The sequence below is a fragment of the Equus caballus genome, chromosome 14 (assembly GCF_041296265.1).
Source record: "Equus caballus isolate H_3958 breed thoroughbred chromosome 14, TB-T2T, whole genome shotgun sequence".
In the NCBI taxonomy this organism is placed as follows: domain Eukaryota; kingdom Metazoa; phylum Chordata; class Mammalia; order Perissodactyla; family Equidae; genus Equus; species Equus caballus.
Genome location: NC_091697.1, coordinates 78,501,676 through 78,520,756, shown reverse-complemented (window position 1 = coordinate 78,520,756; position 19,081 = coordinate 78,501,676). Strand labels below are relative to the sequence as shown.

The window sequence follows — 19,081 nt, the reverse complement described above, 5'->3', positions numbered from 1 at the left end:
AAACTTTTAGTATATTGTGTTTTCATTTTCATTCATTTCAAAGTATTTCTAATTTCCCCTGTGATTTTTTTTCTATGACCCATTGGTTGTTTAAGAGTGTGTTAACTACCACATAATTGTGTATTTTTCAATTTTCCTTCTATATTGATTTCTAGATTCATTTCATTGTGGTCAAAGAAGATACGTGTATGAATTCAGTCTTTTCAAATTTGTTAAAACTTGTTTTGTGGTCCAAAATATGGTCTAATCTTGAGAATGTTCCATGTGCACTTGAGAAGAATGTGTGGTGTATTGTATGTGTGTCTTAGATAGAATTGATTTATAATATTGTTCAAATCCTCTATTTCCTTGTTGGTCTTCTGTTACTCTATTCATTATTGAAAGTGGAGTATTAAAGTTGCCAACTATTAACGTAGAACTGTCTATTTCTCCCATCAAGTCTTTCCATTTTTGCTCCACATATTTAGGATCTCTATTGTTAGGTGTATATATGTTTATAATTGTTATATCTTCCTGATGAATTGAAACTTTTATCAAATACAATGACTTGTCTCTTGCAACTTTTTATGACTTAAAATTTATTTTTTATGATAATAATAAAGGCCACTCCAACTTTCTTTGGTTCTTAGTATTTGAATGGAATCTCTTTTTCTATCTTCTTACTTTCAACTTCATTGTGTCTGTATCTAAAATGAGTCTCTTATAGACTTTATATGCATCGTTGATTTTTTTATCCATTCTGCCAATCTTTGCCTTTTAATTAGAGTTTAATTCCTTTATATTTAAAGTAACTATTGATTAAAAAAAGATTTATTTCTGCCAGTTAGCTATTTGTTTACTGTATGCCTTATATGTTTTTTGTTTCTCAATTCCTCCATACTGCATTTTTTGTATTCAGTACAGTTTATGCAGTTTACCATTTGATTCTCTTCCCATTACTTTCCTGAATATATTTTATTTTCTTAATGGTTACCATGGAGATTACAATTAACATCTTAAACTTATAATAGCGTAATATGAAGAATACAAATTTAGTTTCAATAGTACACAAACACTATGTTCCTATACATCTCTATCCCTCTTACCTTGCATTATTATCACAGATTACACTCTTACACATTATGTGCCCATTAACACAGATTTATAGTTATTGTTTTATACATTTGCCTTTTAAATCATATAAGAAAAAATGAGGAGTTACAAACCAAAAGTGCAATAAAACTATCTTTTATATTTACCTATGTAGTACCTATATACTCATATATATAGGTACTACATAGGTAAATATATATATATAATATACCTATATATTACCTATATATATATATAAATATATATATATAATATACCTATATATTATCACATAGGTAAATATATATATATATATATAATATACCTATATATTACCTATACTCATGACCTTTTTTTCTTCGTATAGCTTTCAGTTACTGTCTAGTGTCTTTTTATTTCAGTCTGAAGGACTCTTTTCACCATTTCTTGTAGGGGAGGTCTACTAATGATGAACTCTCTCAGTTTTTGCTTATCTGGGAAAATCTTACTGTTGACTTCATTTTTGAAGGACAGTTCTGCCAGATATAGAATTCTTGGTTGACATTTTTTCTTACAGCACTTTAAATATGTCAGTCCATTTCTTTCTGGATTCCATGGTTTCTGATTAAAAATATCAGATGTTAATCTTATTGAGGATCCCTTCTATGCTATGAGTCACTTCTCTGTTGCTGCTTTCAAGATTTTGTCTTTGGCTTTTGATAATTAGACTATTATGTGTCTTGACGTAGGTCTCTTTGAAATTGTCTTACTAGGAGGTCATTGAGTTTCTTGGATGTATTGATTCATGTCTTTCATCAAATTTGGGAAGCTTTGGCCATTAACTCTTCAAATATTCTTTCTGTCTCTTTCACTCATCCTTCTCCTTTTGAGACTCCCACAATGAAAATGTTGTTCTGCTTGACAGGATCTCACAGGTCCCTTAGGCTCTATTTACTTTTCTTCACTCTTTTTTCTTTCTGTTCCTCAGAAAGGATACTTTCATTTGTCCCATCTCCAGGTTCACTGAATCCCTCTAGTAAATTTTTATATCAGTTATTAGATTTTTTTTTTTAAAGATTTTATTTTTTGCCTTTTTCTCCCCAAAGCCCCCTGGTACATAGTTGTATATTTTTAGTTGTGGGTCCTTCTAGTTGTGGCATGTGGGACGCTGCCTCAGCATGGTTTGATGAGCAGTGCCATGTCCGCACCCAGGATTTGAACTGACGAAACACTGGGCCGCCTGCAGTGGAGTGCACAAACTTAACCACTCAGCCACGGGGCCAGTCCCTCAGTTATTAGATTTTTAAGCTCCAGAATTCCTATTTAGTTCCTTTTCATAATTTCTCTTTATTGATATTCTTATTTTGTTCATACATCATTCTCCTGAACTCCCTTTATTCTTTGCCCATGCTTTTCATTAGCTCCTTCAGCATACTTAAGATAACAGATTTAAAATCTTTGCCAACTAAGTCCAAAGTTTCTTTACATGCCTTGTGATTTTTGTTGTTGTTGAAAATTGGACATTCAAATATTATAGTGTTACAATGTCATAACTTGGGAAATCAGATTCTCTCCCTTCCCCAGGGTTTGCTTTCTTTAAGTACTAAAGGTTTAGCTTGTGTTCAGCCAGTGTTTTGACAGATATTTCCTTGAATGCAAGAACTTTAAAATGAAACAATATAAAACAAAAACACTTCTCCTAGTCTTTGCAGACTGGTTCTGTGCTGGGGTACTCCTTCAACACTTAGCCATGCCATTTACAACTCTGCCTTAGCCTTCACGTCCTGCACTAGGCCTAGACAGCAGCCAGTGATGAAAGTTTAAGGTCTTCTCAAGACGTTCCTGAGCAAGTGTCTTGCCCTGAGCAGGCACATGGCTTTCTAAATTTCCCCATATATATTGGCGCTTCTGATTGCTCTAATTTCTCAAAGGAATCCTCTCCCTGGCCATTCCTCTCAGGCCTTAGGTGGTCTACTGCATGATTCAGCCATCATCTTTTGCCCCACATATCTGTAGGGTTTTTCATTTGCCTTACAATGTTTTCAAGCAATGCCCATTGCTTTTCCACCCTGAATGAGTTCTGAATTAGGTGAAAAAGATGGAGTGCCTTGCATCAGTCCTTCAAGAAGCTCCCAGGAAGGTTAGAATAGACAAACACAATAATTTGTGAATAAAGTATGCTCTGCTCCCTCTAGAACCAGGGACCTGGGTCCCACAGTGGGAACACAGGCTGCTGCGTTTAAGACTGTTGCCAAGCTGGGGAGGGTGTGGGGCACCCACAAGTAAAAATGCCACAAAGCTTTCCTATCATTTATTTAATCGCCTTTTTCTCGGTTCATCATTCAGTGGGTTGCTGTAAAGTACTGAATATTTTCCAGAGTTATGGAAAAGTTGGTTCTAACAGCTACTTCTTGTTTTTTGATGTTTCTGTGGAGGAACCAGGTTTTGAGCTGCCTACTCTGCCATTTTGCTAATGTCACTATAAAAATGTTTAAAGACCTAAAAGCTCATTACATAGAAAGACTGAAATTTACTAATGCAACACATTATTATTGTACCATTTAATCTGAGGATATATAGTGACGATTTCCAGAAATTTCTGCAGAGATTCATGAATTGGAAGTCACATGAAATATTAACTTAATGGATACAATTTCTTAACTTAATGGATACAATTTCTTAGATTTCATTGAATCCTTTAGCTACTGCCATCTCTTGTTTGCTGGCAAGTGCTAGATGGGAGAAAAATCTCAGAAAAACTGAAACAGCCTACCACTTTTAATTAAATAGTTCTTTTTTCCCCCCTAAATACATGACTATAGTTTTATGAGATGTATATAATAGAAATATGTTCCACTGGTAAAATTATTTGGAGCTATTTTTATGGAAATAAAAATATCAAGATTTCAAGGTGGCATTTCACAAAGAACACAGGGTTCAGCCAAAACAGCCTGACCTTTAGGTGTTTCACCCTAAATTTGACAAACATTGTTAAGTAGAATGAAATAGTTAAAATAAACGTATACCATTCTAAAATATTTGTCAGTTTTTACTAATAGAAGAGGGGGAAAAAACCAAAAACCCTGAAACTTTATCTGTAGAATCAACAATTCAATCACAATTGCTATGTTTGTGAGTAAAAAAGAAAAAATAACCCCAGGAAAATTATTCAATTTTGAAAAGTTCCATCCTAGACCTTGTGAAACTTTACTATAAATTTTTAAGTTGTTAGTTCACTAAAACCAATATACTCCACAGCAGACTTCATCAAGCATCACTGGGTCATGAAATTAATTTACTTAGAGGGTAAAGCCCAACATTTATTTAACATAATAGTATAGAAAAGAAAATATCAATAAGGCTATGTATTGCTTCATAAAACTTTTATTTCTATTTTTATTTCTATTTTATGTACAAATGAAGGTCATTCTCTTTCTACTATACCACAACACTATTCTATCAGAAGAAAGAGGCTAAAATAGGACACACCCCGCTAAAGAACAGCCTTAAGCACAGGAAAGCATTACTCTCTACACTGCAATGAGGTTCCTATGCAATTACTTAATGTAATGTAAATACTTAAGAAAATTACTTAAGGATGAGAAAGATTTACATTGTTTCACTATTTCTATCAGATTACTAACTCATCTATAACTAATTCATAATTCAGAAATCATGAAAATCCGAAGCAACATATATCATAAATTAATAGTTTCCAAAATACTTCACATTCTAGGGAAGACTACAAAGTTGTAAGTATTAGATAAATTCACAATACTTTACTGAGATATTAAGTCTTGTTCCTTAAAGAACTCTCTCGTTTCCTTCTATTTCAACCATAACTATGATCGTATTCTTACAGGGGACACCCTTAACAGTCTGCTTAACCAGTAACTTTATGCGTTATATCAGATTTAAATATGTAACAGATTTAATCCATTTCTTAATAAATACATAGACCTTTAAAAATATTTCCTCATGGGGGCCAGCCCAGTGGCATAGTGGTTAAGTTCACGCACTCTGCTTCGGTGGCCCAGGGTCTGCAGGTTTGGACCTTGGGTGCAGACCTACACACTGCCCATCAAGCCACTCTGTGGCAGTATCCCACATACAAAATAAAGGAAGACTGGCAAGGATGTTAGCTCAGGACCAATCTTTCTCAAGCAAAAAGAGGAAGACTGACAACAGATGTTGGCTCAGGGCCAATCTTCCTCACCAAAATAATTAAAAAATAAAAATATTTCATTGTAAAGTATAATTTGCTGGGAAATTTCTATCACAAAAACATCATGCCATAGCCATAAGGTGTATAATTTCCCCATTAAAGATTAATTTGTTTCAATAGAGTTAAGAACTTCATAAAATGCTTTGCTAGTGCATAATCCTATACATAGCAGAAATGGATCGGTACACATATTAAAACAAGATAGACACTGCACAATTTGCCTTTGCAGACAAAATAGGCTCCCTTAATAAATTGTAGCATTCTTAAAATATAAATTGGATTGACACATCCAGTACTCTTTAGTATCGATAGAGCCTTTCCAAATTTCATCTAATATTGAGCTTTTAGTTCATTCATATGTACTGTTTAAATTAGGGATCTTCATTTTATTTCTGACTTCATCTCAGACCAGATTTAAATCTAGGACTTTACTGACACACTGCTTTTTCAGGGAAGTGTTAATCCTGACAAATTTCTTGAATGGAATTATTAATTCTTTCTTTCAACGACTGTTTGCTGAGGGCACTGTGGGAAGAGTGGCAAATGTGGATGGCCTCTGCCTTCATGCAGCAGGCTCCTTTATTTGAGGTCTAGAAGAGTAAAGTTGGTGTGGAAAAGTGGGAAGATGGTAGAAGCTTTGGAGAATTCAGGCTTCAAATTTCAGCTCCACCATCTGCTAAACACTAGGCAAGTTCATTAATCTCTCTAAGCCTTAATTTCTTCCTTTGCAAAATGAGTTTAATATCAACTACTTCGCAAAGTTATTTCAAGGGTTAAATGTAAAGATACAAAAAGTGCCTAGTACAATAGCGGGAGCATTACTAAACATTCAAAATTTTCATAAATTCAGGGTCTGCCACATGGAATCCATTCAACATTCATTGAATGAATAATCCACTCTGAGACAAGAAACTTTCAACACCATTACCAAAGGAAGTGCATCAAACAGAAAATAAACAATACTATTTTTAATCTAATTATTGTGCCAAATACAGGTAACTGTCACCTTTTTCTTTATTTTATATTCTTTGACTTGGACTTCCATCTATGGCTTAAAACAGATATTTTAAAGCATGTAAGCATGTCATCTAGCAACATAAAATAGGAATTAAAAGTTAATTTTTAAAACCTCATGCTGACCCAAACTGCATACTGTTGCTACCTAAAGCAAAATCTGGTACAAAATTTAAGTAACAAAAGAATAAATTAATAAAACGGCTTACCACAGCAGTTCAAGCACTCACTATAAAACACAACAAAGTTAATTTATCAATTATAACCACAGCACGCTAGTTCACTAATCCAAATAAATATCCATGACTACATAAAAAAAGATGATTTATTTTAGTCTCTGAGCATTATTTTTAACATAATCTTTTAAAGTGTTGCTGCAAGAAAACATTTTGAGTTAATATGAGTAAAATAATTTTTATTTTATAAAAATTTACCTGTTTGAGTCCTTCATCAGTAAGTTTGTCCTGGTTGCCTACATGAACTTTCTGAAGTAAAGGACAGTGAGAGGCGACCGCAATAATAGAGGTGTCAGAAAGTTGTTTACACCTGTAGGCTGTATACCTAAGAAGTCCAGGACACTTAAATGCTAGAACACATACGCCAGTATCAGACATACTGCGACAATCAGAAATGTTGATTTCAATTATATTTTGACTTCTTGATGCAATTTTTTCCAATAATTCATCAGTGACCTATTGAGAGGGGGAAAAAAAGATAATAAATTTAACCTTTTGCTAAAAGTAGAAACTTACTTTCTATTTTTCTATTAAATTTTCCCCAATAAGTAATATAATAGATTATAGCATGAAAACCACAATCAAAAGAAAACCTTTTTACTTAATATTAAAGTATAACAAGAATTGTGGTATAATAAAAAATACACTTGGTCTTTGTTTCCACTTCCTGGAACAGAGGTTCTAAAAGCCCTGGAATTTACTAAGTGATAGGAGTGTCTTTTGTTACTTATAACAAGCCCCTTTTGACTATATCTGCATTTATACCAATGAAATGACTTAAGTTGGGGCCCTTAGACAGCTTCAGGATGAGGGCTGGTCACCAGAAACACCAAATACCACGTGATAGAGAGTGCAAACCTTCAGCTCCACCCCTGACTTCTTGAAAGGGGAGGGGAGCTGGAGATTGGCTTATAAAAACTCTTGAACAACAGGATTTGAAGAGCCTCGGGTTGGTAAAAACACCAAAGTGCTGGGAGGATGACATGCCTGGAGAGAGTAGGGAAGCTCCACACCTTCTCCTCCCATATCTTGCCCTTACGCATCTTTTCCATTTGGCTGGTCCTGAGTTGTATCCTTTACAATAAACCAGTAAACCTAAGTATTTTCCTGAGTTCTGTAAGATATTCTAGCAAATTATGGAAACTGAGGAGGGGGCTGAGGAAACTTCCAAATTCATAGCTGTTCGGTCAGAAGGACAGGTGGCTCCTGGGACTTGGACTGGCACATGAAGTGGAGAAGACAGTCTTATGGGACTGAGCCCTTAACCTGTTAGGTCTGCGCTAACTCCAGAAGTTAGTATCAGAATTGAACTGAATTGTTGGACACCAAGTTGTTGGAGAATTTGTTGTTAGAATGGAAAAACCACACATTTGGTGTCAGAAGTCATAGCAGAAAACACTAAGAATATATGTGTTAGCTTTCATTAAAAGCCTAAAAATCTATCCTTATTAGGAAAACTTACTTTAATTAAACCTTCAAACCCAACAAAAACTCCCCACAAACAAAACTGTATTGAGATTTTGAATGTTTGTTCTCTATGTTTAACCCAGCAAATAGTGTATCTCACTCATCATAATGTATGAATCCTGAGTTTTTACACTTATTAGATGATACCTACTCACAGTATTCTATCAGAATACTATCTCACATATAACTTATCCATAGCTTAGAAAATATGATATTGTTTTTGTATCAGTATACCAAAGATTACACACAAATGTCCACATCCTCAGAAAACTCAAAGCTAAATATTACTAACCTCAAAATTCATCAGGTGAAAAACTCACATGGCCATCTGAATTTTTAAAATAATAATAATAATAAAGCCAACCTCTACACAGTCCCTGCTCAATCACCATATTTCCAAAAAGAGAAAACAGAGTTAATATTATTCAAGTCCTTTGAGTAAAAATAATAGTGAGATAAAATGCATATGATAAAATTTAGAATGGAAGAAGGAAAGAACTGGAGTATTGAGGGGCACTTGGGGCAAGGGCCATGGTTGAAATTATCTTTGTTTATGCTTATTGGAAACAGCATAAATGTAGACACTTCCCTTCAAAGCTAAAACTCTGACATACCTCTACTTTCATCTTTTTTCCCTTTTATCTTTAGACCTAACTACCAGCAGAGGGGAAAAGCTATTCTTACTCTGAGTTTGCAACAAATAGCTCAGATATCCAAGAGTAACAAAGTAAAGAGCCAATGGATTACTTCACATTGCTCTCTCCACTCTACCAGCCACCATTAACTAAATACTCACCATGCTCCCTGGACACAAATTTAATGAACCCAGACAGGTAAATGACTAATTTTGTAATTGTTTTAACCTCTTAACAATGAGGTAGAAAAACAAAAAGAAAACTTATAGACAAGCGCTCGGGAACTGGCTTATTTTGTTTAAAGTGTATGTGTCATAAACACACACACACACTACCAGTGATGTATTGGAGTTGGCTTGTACCAACTCATAAGAGCATATAGTGTGTTCCTCTTTCCAAATCAGTGACATCACACTGGAAGCTTGAAATTAGCCATGCATGGAATGTTTGTACCACAGAAACTGGCAAATATTAAAAAACAGGGCTTTTTATTTGTTCATTTGTTATTGAAAGGCATTTGTTAAACATGTATTACCACACCATGATAACAATATCATGGAAGGATTTAGAGTAGGTTTAGTACTCCAATAAAATCCTTTTCTTATTGGATATTTTTATATATTTCCAATGCCAAGAACTGACAAGCAAGTTCAAAGGAAGAATCCAACAAGTCCAACAAATTATTTGCAATAAGCACTATTAACTCTATCTTTTGTCCCAATTTATGACGCCATATGAACACATTGGACAACTGGGCAATGAGAAGTATTAGAAAATTCATCAAAAGAAATATTAAAACAAAAAATGTTATCTTAGCCCATTTTGCTTCCATTTCTTCATTGAAATAATAGTATAAAATACTATTACCAATAGTTTAATGATAATAATATATTAATAGGAACAATAATAGTATCAATTCAAAGTTGTTGGGAGGATCATATGAATTAATATGTATAAAGCCTGTAGAACAGTACATGGCACAGTGGCAGTACTACATAAACATTTGCCATTATTTTCTACTATTAAACTAATATTCATGATATGGCCCCTCCAAAAAAGGAAAAGTTTAATAACTTTTTTACTTTTTTAATTAATTTATTTTTTTGAGGAAGATTAGCCCTGAGCTAACATCTGCTGCCAATCCTCCTCTTTTCGCTGAGGAAGACTGACTCTGAGCTAAACATACGTGCCCATCTTCCTCTACTTTTTATATGTGGGATGCCTGCCACAGCATGGCTTGACAAGCGGTGCCATGTCCACACCCAGGATCCAAACTGGCGAACCCTGGGCCACTGAAGCAGAAGGTGCAAACTTAACTGCTGCACCACTGGGCTGGCCCTAATAACTTTTTTAAAAAGTAATGATAAAAAAGGGTAAGACAAAGAGGACTAAGAAGCAGCCCAGGGCCGGCCAGGTGGGGCAGTGGTTAAGTTCTCACATTCCACTTTGGCTGCCCAGGGTTGGTCAGTTCGGATCCCAGTGGGGATATGGCACCACTTGTCAAGCCATGCTGTGGCAGGCATCCCACATATAAAGCAGAGGAAGATGGGCACAAATGTTAGCTTACGGCTAGTCTTTCTCAGCAAAAAAGGAGGATTGGCAGCAGATGTTAGCTCAAGGGTAATCTTCCTCAAAAAAAAGAAGCAACCCAAAATTACCAATCCACACTAAAAAATATCTTCCTCACCATAAGAACCTAGCTATAACTTGAATTCAAAAAAATAATTACTGAAGCACAGAATTATAAATTAGAGTCATTTGAACTATCTTGAAAAACTATAACAAGTGATTTCTGAAGAGAAATAAAGATATTTTTTGAGTAAGTCAAGTTGAATGTTTCTCAGAATTATATTCCATACCTGCTGACGACTACTAAGATCCAGCTGCTTCCAGAACTGGAAATCTAAACAAAGATCACGCCAGTACTTGCAAACCAATGATGCAGAAAGGCAACGCTCATCCAGGGATAAATTGGAAAATATCTGAGAATAAAAAAGGAACCATTATAACATGGGTTAAATCTTATAAAGGCATGAGAAAAGGTTTTTATTAGTTAAAAAAAATTAATTTTCTAAAACAGAAACCCAAGTGGCCATTATTAGAAGAATCATTATTAGGGATTGGCCTAAAGAAGGAAGTACGGTACAGGAGTTAAGAACACGGACTAATGTTACCTTTTATGCAAGAAGGGAGGGGGCAGGATGGAGAGGGATACGTGTGTGTGTGTGCATGACAATATTAAAAAGAAAAGATTGGAAGGATGAGCCAAAAACCAATTTTAAAAAAATGCTTACCTTTAGTGGAAGGGAGATAAGAGTAGGAAAGGGAAAAGGATAAAAGACCACTCTGAAGGTACCTAGTTTATAGTTTTGACTTTGGAACCAGGTAAACTTTTTATATGATTTTTTTAAAAAAGAAAAACACATCATAAAAAGGACATTTTAATTCTATGGCATTTTTCCCATAAATTCATAACCCCAATCTAATCCTGAGAAAAACATCATATATACCAACTGTGGGACATCCTACAAAATACCTGATCAGGACCCATCAAAAAATTCAAGGTTGGGGGCCGACCCCGTGGCTGAGTAGCTAAAGGTCTGCATGCTCTGCTTCAGCAGCCTGGCGTTCACAGGTTCAGATCCCGAGCGCAGACCTACCCTACTCATCAGCCACACTGTGGAGGCATCCCACATCCAAAGTAAAGGAAGACTGGCACAGATGTTAGCTTATGGCTAATCCTCCTCAAACAAAAAAAGAGGATTGGCAATGGATGTCAGCTCAGGGTGAATCTTCCTCACAAAAGAAAAAGAAAAATTCAAGGTCACAAGGAAAGGCTGAGAAACTATCACAGACCAGAGAAGAAATGACAACTACTGCAATCCTGAATTAGGAAAAGGACATTAATAGAAAAACTGTACCAAAGCTGATTTCACAGTTTTGGCAAATACACCATGGTAATGTAAGATAATCAAATTAGGAAAAACTGAAAGCAGGTGAGGAGTATACGGGAACTCTGTACTATCTTTTGCAACTTTTCTAAAAGTATTCCAAAATGAAAAGCTTATTTTTAAAAGTTAAAATCATAAAAAGATGATTAGGGTCTGGGTTAGGACCAATAAGAGATTTTTAAGAATTAAGAGATATATTAACAAATACAATGTGTGGACTATATTGAGATCCTGAATTGAACCAGGTATAAGAAGATACTTTGGAGACTATCAGACGAAAATGAACACAAAGTAAATAGTAAATAATTTAAAGGAACTTATCCTTCACTTTTTAAGTTGTGATTATATTGTCCTTACACTCATACTGTGGTAATACTATTTTTCAAAAGCTATTACCCATTAGAGATACATACTTCAGCATTTATGGCTGAAATGATACGATATCTAGAATTTGCTTTCAGATACTTTATCAAAAACAAAATAAGTTGAGGAAAGATGGATGAAACAAGAAAGGCAGAATATTGAAAACTACTGAAACTGTTTGAATGATGCATGGAGGGTTCCTTATACTATTTTCTACTTTGGTTTGTATATGAAAATTGCCATAATACTAAGTGAAAATTTTAACAAGAACATGTGCTCTAATACTAAATTGTCTTATCCTAGTTTTGAATCATGGCTCTACATTTATTATCTATGTAACATTGGGCAAATTATCTAACCTCACTGTACCTCACTTTCCTTGTCTTTAAAATGGGGATAAGATAGTATTTACTTGATAGAGTTATTGTGAGGACTAAACAAGTACAGCTAAAGTTTTTGGAACAGTGTCTGGAACAGAGTAAGTAGTATATAAATGATTCCTATCATAACTATGTCCTAAAACAATTTATTTCTGTGTCAAAAGTTGTAGACAGCTAAGCCAGAATCTCTATGTTTAAATCTTGTGGCTTGGGTAAACTGCCTTTCCTTCATAACTGTAATTCCTCCTCCAGGGAACTAGTGAGAAGTAAAAAATATGCATAAGAATCAAGGGCAAAGATGGAGTTAAGCCCACTACAGCCTCTCACTCCCATTCATGACAACTAAAACATCTGGACAACATACTAAAAGCAATTACCTAGGGACTCTAAAAGGTTAATAACAGATGGCTTGGGGAGGTGAGTCAAAACTTAAAGAATGACCAATAACAGGGATCACTTTCCTAGAGTTTTTTTTCCTTTTATCTCCCAGTGTGGAACTGAGGCTGGCCCCTGTGCAGAAATGCACAGCAGACACAACCAACAAAAATACAGAGAGACAGCCATCTTTCTGGACAGAGGACCAGGAAAACAGGCCTCTGCAAGAAAGAGAATGTGAGAAGAGTCCTCATTGTAGATCTTATTTTCTTCCCCTTTTCTCTTTTCTCCCTACTACTCATGTCCCAAATGCAGCCTCAGTCACAGCACTGCAATGTGGCAGCTGTGTAGGCACTGAAAACCCCGATGGTAAACCCATCTTTCTGGCCAGAAGAACCAGTAAAAGAGATTCTGTGGGCGAAGGTGTGCAAGGAAACCCCATTATCTTTTTCTCACCATTTCATCATGAAAGTAGCCTCAGTTATGCAAACCTTACAGCAGCACAGGTGGCTATAACCAAGACAAACTCCCTCTAGAGAAAAGAGGACTCTAGGTCAAAGAATAAAGAAAAGATTAGAGAAGAGATCTGGAAAAGAAGACTCCTAATTCTGTGTTATGAAGTGACAAATAACCTAAGTTAACCACAAAGCTGCACATGTACAGAAGAAACCCAAAGCAGCATAGCAGTCTTTGAAAACTGAGCTAACACTGGAATCACAGGCCAAGGAAGGTAAGACTGAAATTTCAGTCTAAACACAACATTGCTAATCCCTGGCAAATTTGATGAAAGACATGAATCTAGACATTCATAAGATCAATGAACTCCAATAAGATTAACTCAAAGAGAGCTACACCAAGACACATTACAATCAAATTGTCAGAACACAAAGAGAGAACCCTGAAAGCAGCAAGAGAAAAGCAACTCATCATGTACAAAGGATCCTCAAAAAGATTAACAACTGATTTCTCGTCGGAAATCATGTAGGCCAGAAAGCAATGGGATAACGTATATAAAGTGCTGAAAGAAAACTGTCAAGCAAGAATTCTTTATCTGGCAAAACTATCCTTCAAAGATGAAGAAGAAATTTAGCTATTTCCAGATAAACAAAAACTGAGGGAGCTCGTCACTGGTGGACCTGCTTATAAGAAATGCTAAAGTGAGTCTTTCTGGCTAAATGAAAGAGCACTAGCCAATAGCTTGAAACCATATGAAGAAATAAAGAACACCAGGAAAAGAAGGTATTCAAGTAGGTAAATATAAAATTCAGTATTAATGTATTTTTGGCTTGTACTCCTCTTTTTCCTACATGATTAAAAAGACAACTACATAAAATAATTCTAATTTTATATACCATTGAAACAAAATTGGTATTTGTAGTCTAAGTGCCTGACATTAAGCATTTTTTATTGTAGTGTGTGTGACATTAACCTGATTGCCAAGACATCCATTTCAAGAGATATCAATCTTGAATAAACATATTGCCAGTTGCATGACATAGCTACTAGAAAAACAACCAGATAAGGAACTGGCCACCACCACCCAAGAAGGTCCCTCTCTCAGGAAGCCCTGGGTAACCTAGATAACTGACCACTTGAGTGATCCCATTTCTCCCTTTCCATGCCCTAATTCCGGCTCTTATGCTTTAAATTAGCCAATAAAGAGTGAATCCAAAAAATCCTAGATACCCCACCCTTGACCTCTAAATAAAGCAGAGCCCCATTTCTGCACACGTTCTCTACTCAAAACCTGGCTGTGTGGCCCTCAGGTGTACATATACCCTTCAAGATCTGTGAGTAATAAATCTTGTTCCTCAAAGTTCCTTGATGGTTTCTTGCTGAAATGCATCCTGCAAGCATAATAATAACCACAAGAGCTGGCCTGGCCATAAACAGGGACCTCAGTGGGGGCAATGTCTGGGGAGCTTGCTATGAATGATGTGTGCCTAGGAGAGCACTGCAGGTGTTTTTGACCTAGGACACTACCATCAATAGGTTTGAGATCAACAGAACAGTATTAATTCAAACTAGATCACCATAAATTATGCTAGTTACAACTCCCAGAGCAAATACTAAGAAAGTAAGCAAATTATATATATTTATTTATAGAAGAAAAAAGAAGGAAATCAAAATAGTATACTAAGCAATATCTAACACAAAGAACAGCAATGGAGAAATTGATGAACAAAAAATATAAGACAGAAAACAACAAAATGGTAGAAGTCTTTCCTTATCAGTAATTACATCAAATATAAAAAGATTAAACTCTCCAATTTAGAAACAGAGAATAAAGGAATGGAACGAAAAACATGATCCATTATATACTGTCTAAGAGAGACTCACTTTAGATCCAAAGACATATACAGTTCGAAAGTAAAAGGATGAAAAAATATATTCTACTCAAATAGTAACCAAAAGAGAGCTGGAGTGTCTACCCTAAGCTCAGACAAACTGGACTTTAAGACAAAAATTGTTACAATTCACCAAAAAAAATTATAGAATGATAAAAGGGTCAATTCATCAAGAAGATACAACAATTATATATATGCATTTAACAACAGAGGTCCAAAATAATATGAATCAAAAACTGACAGAATTGAAGGTAAAAATTAACAGTTCTACAGTAATACTTGGAGACTTCAACACTCCACTTTCAATAATGGATAAAACCAGACAGAAGATAAACAAGAAAACTGATAACTTGGACAAAACTTAAACCAACTAGGCCTAACAGATATTTACAGAACACTCCACCTAACAACAGAATATACATTCTTCTCAAATGTACATGGAAAATTCTCAAGGATAAATCATATCTTAGGCCACAAATCAAGTCTCAATAAATTTTAAAAGACTGAAATCATATAAAGTATCTTTTATGATCACTAAGGAATGAAATTAAAAATCAATACAAGAAGGAAATCTGGAAATTTTATAAATCTGTGGAAATTAAACAACACATTTGTAAATAATCAAGGAATAAGAAGAAATCACAAGGAAAAATAAAACATTTTGAGATGAATGAAAACAAAAACACAATATACCAAAATTTATGGGACTTAGCTGTAAACACTGTATTAAAAAAGAATCAAGATCTCAAACCCAAAAACCTAACCTTCCACCTTAAGAAACTACAAAAAGAAGAGAAAACCAAACACAAGCCAAGCATAAGGAAGGAAATATAGATCAGAGCAGATATAAAATGAAATACAGACTAAAAAAATAATAGAATCAATGAAACCATAAGTTGGTTCTTTGAAAAGATCAACAAAACTGACAAACCCTAAGCTAAACTAAGAAAAGAAAGAACACTCAAGTTAATAAAATCATAAATGAAAATAGAGACATTACTACCAACCTTACAAAAATAGAAAGAATTATAAGAGAATACTATGAACAATAAATTACACAAACTAGATGAAATGGGCAAATTCCTAGAAACATACAAACTACAAAAAACTGACTCAAGAAGAAATAGAAAATCTGAATACAATTATAGTAAGTAAAAAGACTGAATCGGAGGCTGGTGGTGCCCTTGAAGAGCGGCCGAGACGCACGTCCGCTGCGGGCCGTCTGCGCGGCGCAATCTCTGAGGTTCTTTGAGTCCGCGACAGTCACCATGTTGTGCCGGGCGGAGTGCAGCACGAGCAGGAAGCTGGTGCCAGCTCTGGGGTCCCAGCAGAAGCACAGCCTCCCCGACTTGCAGTATGATTATGGCACCCTGGAGCCCTACATCAATGCCCAGATCATGCAGCTGCACCACAGCAAGCACCACGCGGCCTATGTGAACAACCTGAACGTCACCAAGGAGAAGTACAAGGAGGCGCTGGCCAAGGGGGACGTGACAGCTCAGACTGCTTTGCAGCCTGCACTGAAGTTCAATGGTGGAGGCCATATCAATCATACCATTTTCTGGACAAACCTGAGCCCCAATGGCGGGGGAGAACCCAAAGGGCAATTGCGGGACGCCAACTTTGGTTCCTTCGACAAATTTAAACAGAAGTTGACCGCTGTATCGGCTGGTGTCCAAGGCTCGGGTTGGGGTTGGCTCGGTTTCAATAAGGACCAGGGACGTCTCCAGATTGTTGCCTGTCCTAACCAGGATCCCCTGCAGGGAACAACAGGTCTTATTCCCCTGCTGGGGATTGACGTGTGGGAGCACGCTTATTACCTTCAGTATAAAAACGTCAGGCCTGATTATCTGAAAGCCATTTGGAATGTGATCAACTGGGAGAATGTATCTGAGAGATACATGGCTTGCAAAAAGTAAAACATTATCGTTACACCGAGTGCATTAACCAATTTCCGACTGTTTTTGTAGTAGCTCGAAGTACCACAGTATACCAGTAAGCTGCTCTAGGATAGCCTTTCTGAATGTTGCTTATTCAGATATTTGATAAACGTAATGCTATGAATAATTTCCTGTTTTACAATTTTGTTATCGGGCAACTGTTTGAAAATCTTAAATGCTTTGTATGATTTGGTCTTTTCATTGAACGTTTCCTTCAGAGAGCTAGAATGGCTAGGAGGGTTTAATTGTCATCATAAAACCATCAAAAATATCCCATTCCTATGCTGTTAGGGGTCTGTGGAAGCCTTTCTCATCCCATTCTGTTATAGGAAATCTAGTCTTTTGCCCCAGTTGTTTAACAACAAAATATTAAATTTATTTCCCAGGGGGAATAGTTTTCTATTGAAAATTGCTCTTTTTGTAAGTAATCCTCCATCTAGTATTGCTTCTGGCGGTGTCACCCAATGGTCTTTAATTGTTTATGGTCACATGTAACACTGGGTAATCACCATTTTGTCTTTTTAAAAAATATTACTTGATTGCTAATTGAGAATTGTTTTATAATGAGAAAGAAATAGTCGTGCATCTGAATTTTCGTCTAGGGAGAAACACAAAGACTTGATGTGAAATGTTGTCCTCAAACCTAGAAATGTGTATTGTCTAACTTCTCAAAATGGACAAATTAGGGCCAAGCTGATAAAGTCCATGAAGGGAGGAGGTCACAGATGGTTCTGGCCGGGCACTTGGTCAGGTGCTGCCTTCGCGGGTAGAGACAAGTGGTTTCCAGACAAGGTCAGCCGCGTGCCTCCCTCAGGATGGAGGGAGGTGCCTCCCTCATTTATTTCCAAAGACTTGTTTTTGAGTTATTGTATCCCATTTGATGTTTTGCTTTTCTTTTAAAACATGTACAGTCCCTATAGAAGCTTTGTATTGAGTTTTTTCAATAAAGGGAAAACCATACCCTCAAAAAAAAAAAAAAGATTGAATCAATAATCAAAAAACTTTCAACAAAGAAAAGCTAAGGACCAGAGGGCCTCATTAGTGACACATTTAAAGAAGAGCTACACCAATCCTTAAATTCTTCCAAAAACTGGAGAATGAGGGAACACTTCCTACTTCATTCTTTGAGGTCAGCATTACCCTGATACCAAAGCCAAAGACAACACAAGAAAACTGCAGACCAATATCCCCTATATATATATATATAGATGCAAAAATCATCAACAAAATATTAGCAACTTGAATCCAGCAGCATATTAAAAGGATTATACACCACGGCCAAGTGGGATTTATTCCAGGAACACAAAGGTGATTTAACATGCAAAAAAAAAAAATCCATTTAACACACCATGTTAAGAAAATGAAGGTTTAAAATAAATGACGGGGCCGGCCCTGTGACCAAGTGGTTAAGTTGGCACACTCCACTTCAGCAGCCCAGGGTTTCGCCGGTTCAGATCCTAGGCGTGGACATGGCACTGCTCATCAAGCCATGCTGAGGCGGCATCCTGCACGCCACAACTAGAAGGACCCACAACTAAAAATATACAACTATGTACCAGGGGGCTTTGGGGAGAAAAAGGAAAAATAAAAATCTTTTAAAAAAAATGACCATCTCAATTGATGCAGAGAAACATTTGACAAAATCCAATAGCCTTCCTTAATAAAAATACTCAGAAAACTTATTCCTAGTTATTCCTTTTATTCCTAAAGGAAACTTCCTAGGTTTGACAGATGGTATCTATGAAAAACTCACAGCTAACATTATACTTAATGGTAAAGACTGAACATTTTCCCCCTGAAATGAAGAATAAAACAAGAATGTCTACTGTCTCTGCTTCTATTCAACACTGTACTGGAGATTCTGGCCTGGGTAATAATGCAAGGAAAATAAAAGGCATCCACATTAGAAAGTAAGAATTAAAATGTTCTCTATTCACAGATATCATGATCATAAGATCAGAGAAAATTCTAAGAATACACAAAAAAATTTTAGTGCTGATATGCAAATACTTCTACATTGAATGGAAATGAACAATTCAAAAATGAAATTAAGAAAGCACTTCTGGGGGCCAGCCCCATGGTGTAGTGGTTAAGTTC

At 35.9% G+C, this 19,081-nt stretch overlaps 1 protein-coding gene and 1 pseudogene across 1 annotated transcript in view; one reads left to right on the top strand and one right to left on the bottom strand.

The window, feature by feature from the left end:
* FBXL17 (F-box and leucine rich repeat protein 17) overlaps window positions 1-19,081 on the bottom strand; it is a 463,835-nt gene that overhangs the window by 431,557 nt on the left and 13,197 nt on the right. Inside the window, exons 2-3 of the mRNA XM_023617906.2 lie at window positions 10,487-10,609; window positions 6,724-6,981 (exon numbers count right to left, since the gene is read on the bottom strand). Coding sequence (XP_023473674.1) covers window positions 6,724-6,981; window positions 10,487-10,609 — 381 coding nt within the window. The remainder of the gene's footprint in view (window positions 1-6,723; window positions 6,982-10,486; window positions 10,610-19,081) is intronic.
* Window positions 16,313-17,979, top strand: LOC100049796 (superoxide dismutase [Mn], mitochondrial pseudogene; annotated as a pseudogene).